This window comes from Otolemur garnettii, unplaced genomic scaffold (assembly GCF_000181295.1).
Source record: "Otolemur garnettii isolate 467f Iridium unplaced genomic scaffold, OtoGar3 scaffold00108, whole genome shotgun sequence".
Classification (NCBI taxonomy): Eukaryota; Metazoa; Chordata; class Mammalia; order Primates; family Galagidae; genus Otolemur; species Otolemur garnettii.
This window is the reverse complement of record NW_003852503.1, coordinates 5,328,663-5,331,670: the sequence shown is the minus strand read 5'-3', so window position 1 is coordinate 5,331,670 and position 3,008 is coordinate 5,328,663. Positions and strand designations below refer to the sequence as shown.

The window sequence follows — 3,008 nt, the reverse complement described above, 5'->3', positions numbered from 1 at the left end:
GGAGTAGAGAAAGTGCCCTGAACCCCAGTCAGGTTTCCCCCACACCCTGTGGAGAGGCAGAAGGGCTCATGAGTTTGCCAGGGTCTGTGCCTCTATCCAACAAGGCGAGCAGTGATTGGAGAGTGAATGGCTTTGGCCATGCCGGTGGTGAATCAAGTTCTGGGCCAAAAGAATGACCAGGCAGAGAATGTGAATGGAGGCCCTGGTTTAAAGCTGGGCAGATCTGGCGAGCCTAGCCTGAACCTGGGTCAGATGTGTGTGCCTGGTGGGGCCTGTACCTGAGGACTTGGCACTGCAGTTGATCTCGTCGCTTCCATCTGCACAGTTGGCAAAACCATCACACACTGAGTCAGGTAGCAGGCAGACAAGCTGGTCGCAAGGGAACTCATCATGGGCACAGCTACCTGGGGTGAGCATCTGGAGTCAGAAACCCCAGAGTCCCCATCCCTTTTGCCAGTGCTGAGCGTGGCTGGAGGAGAAGGAAGTGGATGTTAAACAGGCCGCTGGGGACACGGTGGGAAGACACTCACCATGCCCCGGGGCCACCGCCTGGTACCAGGCATGGAAACCAAATCCTTCCACGCTGCTGTCAGAGACGAAGGCCACCCGGAGGCGGCTGGCATTGGTGTTGAGTGTGGGGGGAGGTACCCTCCCACATACCCTGCAAGAAGCCAGGTTAGGGGTAATGGAGGCGTCATGCTCAGGCTGGGCCAGAGTGGAGCTTGCCTGGGGCCTGCAGTCTTGTTTCTTAAACACTTGAGCTGGAGATGATGTCAAAAAGTGTCCTTGAATTTCCCAGGGAGTTCTGACCTTTCTAACCCCAGCATATTCATTTTTGTGGCAGAGCATTTACTCATGGGAAAGACAGAAGCTCCATTTTACAGGTTAAGAAACTGAGATCAGAGCGGGGAAGTGATCTTCCTCAGGTCACACAGAAAGCTGGTGCCAGAGCTGGGCCCAGAAGTCAAGTCTCTTAATTTCCTCCCAGTCCAGCCTTTCCTGCTGCAGCTGCTGGGTTCTGCCCTCCAGATAGTGGTTTAGGACAGAGGTGGCATCTTCTGGGGACAGAGGGACCCACCTGAGAAGGGGGCCTTCAGGCTCAGGAGAGATTTCCAAGCGATCAAAAAGGCAGGAGGCCACACTCTCCATGCTGAGGGCCTCGATCTTGAGCTGGATTGCATGGTCTGTGGCCACCTGGATGTGCCACACGCAGTGGGCATTGGTGGGGTAAGGATCTGGGTAGTTGGGGCTGCTGAAGAAGCCCCTTGGGCCAAAGAGGAGGCCCCCACAGGCTGCAGAAATGGAGGTTAGAATTCAGAGGTCAGAAGGAGAGAGGCCTTTTTTCCCCCCCAAGGTGCGTCTCCCTGGCCTCCCCTCCCCCTGCTATCCTGGCTTCTCTAGGAAGAGCTACCCTGAGTACTCACTGGACTGGACTGTGGGGCTCATGCCTGCCTCCTGCTGCCTTTTAGGAGTCCCAGTTGCTCGGGAGGTGGTGGTGCTGGTGGTGGTGCCCTGGACAGGCAATGGGCTATAGGAAGCTCTGGGTTGGGGTGTAGCCTGCAACTCTGGAGGCAGGAAGATGCAGAAGCAGTGTTCAGAGGAGCTGGGTCCTGGGCAGGGGCAGGCAGAACAGCTCTTCCAGCAGGCCCCAGGTACTCACGGGCTAGGATGACAGCCACTAGCAGCCCAAGCAGCAGGAGCAGCAGGCTGGTGAGCAGGAGGACGCAGATCCAGGAGAAGCGGCAGTCTGGCTGCAGCCCTCGGGGACGCCGACCTGGGGGCCAGCAGGTCAGGTTTTGAGAACCCCCTCTCTTGGACCTCCCTCATACCATCCCTGACTCCTGGGCCTCCCTGTCCTCCCCCCAGGTCACCCCATGGGACAGTTACCATGCCAGGGAGCTCGGATGCTACAGCTGGTATCTTCCTGGAAGGCTAGTGGAGGGCAAGGTGGCCCCGACTCAGGCTCAAAAGCAGGATTGCAGAACTCAGTCTGGAAGGGTGAGACTTGAGGGCTGAGCTGTGTCCACTGGGGCTGCTGGGTCTTGGGAGAGTGGTTCCTTGTGGCCCTTACCTTGCTCAGTTCTGTTGCCTCCACGCAGAGGATGACATCAGAGTAGTCCTTCATGGCCAAAGGCTCTGCATGGCTTTCTGCATTCCCTGTGACAGCCCAAGACCCCAAAGGCCCACTCCCTGACCACAAACCCCCTATCAAAGAGGCAGCCTCTACTCCCTGAGGGAACAGACTGCCAGGCTAGAACAGCTCTCAGGCTGCTCTTGGCAGACTGGTTTGGGCTACGGGCTACTGGGTTGCTCTGTTGCCGTGTGGGGGAAGGGGTGGCAGCCGGGAGGAATTTGCAAAGGCACGAAATGGTCCCTTAATCCAACTCAGCTGAGGATGCTAAGGTCAAGACCCTGGCACAGGGTGGCAGTTCTTAAAGGCACAGGCAGTGGCTGAGAACACCCATCAGAAGAAGCTAGGTGTTACCTAGGGCTCACCACCCCTTTCCCCACCTCACTTGGAGTACTGAGTACTGAGGGAGCATCCAGGCGTGCTGGGAGGGAGGGAGAGCTTGCAGGCATAAGGAAGCCTTGGATCATCTGAGGAAGAGAGAGAAAGTGGGTGTAGGGGTAACAGCTGCAAGACCTATGAGATGTAAGGACAAAGCCAGCTGCTGCCTATCATTGGGTCTTTGTTAAATTGCCTGCATGACCAAGACAAGGAGAGAAGCTATTATTGGCAGAGTGTGACATAAGCTGGAGGGATGAGTGGTTGTCTGCAAGAACTCTAAGTCCCTAAGGAGAAAGGATGGGAGGAGGTGGACAGGGTCAGGTGCGGAGTCTAGCTGGTGGTGCTGTCCATTAGTGCAGGGCAGGAAACCTACACTCTGACAACAAGGTGACTTCATGCCTTTTTCTCCACAAGTGATGTTTTCTGGGAAAATCCCAGCCTGGCCCACCTGTCCTCAGGGAGAAAGGGCCTGGTTGTCTAGTCTGTGGTAACCATGCCT

General features: G+C 56.5%; 1 protein-coding gene across 1 annotated transcript in view; it reads right to left on the bottom strand.

Moving 5' to 3' along the window:
• MFRP (membrane frizzled-related protein) overlaps positions 1 to 2,282 on the bottom strand; it is a 5,521-nt gene extending 3,239 nt beyond the window's left edge. The window contains exons 1-7 of the mRNA XM_003796813.2: positions 2,072 to 2,282; positions 1,888 to 1,990; positions 1,661 to 1,774; positions 1,425 to 1,565; positions 1,079 to 1,292; positions 531 to 661; positions 279 to 404 (exon numbers count right to left, since the gene is read on the bottom strand). Coding sequence (XP_003796861.1) covers positions 279 to 404; positions 531 to 661; positions 1,079 to 1,292; positions 1,425 to 1,565; positions 1,661 to 1,774; positions 1,888 to 1,990; positions 2,072 to 2,125 — 883 coding nt within the window. The 5' untranslated portion in view covers positions 2,126 to 2,282. The remainder of the gene's footprint in view (positions 1 to 278; positions 405 to 530; positions 662 to 1,078; positions 1,293 to 1,424; positions 1,566 to 1,660; positions 1,775 to 1,887; positions 1,991 to 2,071) is intronic.
• Between the last annotated feature and the right edge of the window lie 726 nt (positions 2,283 to 3,008).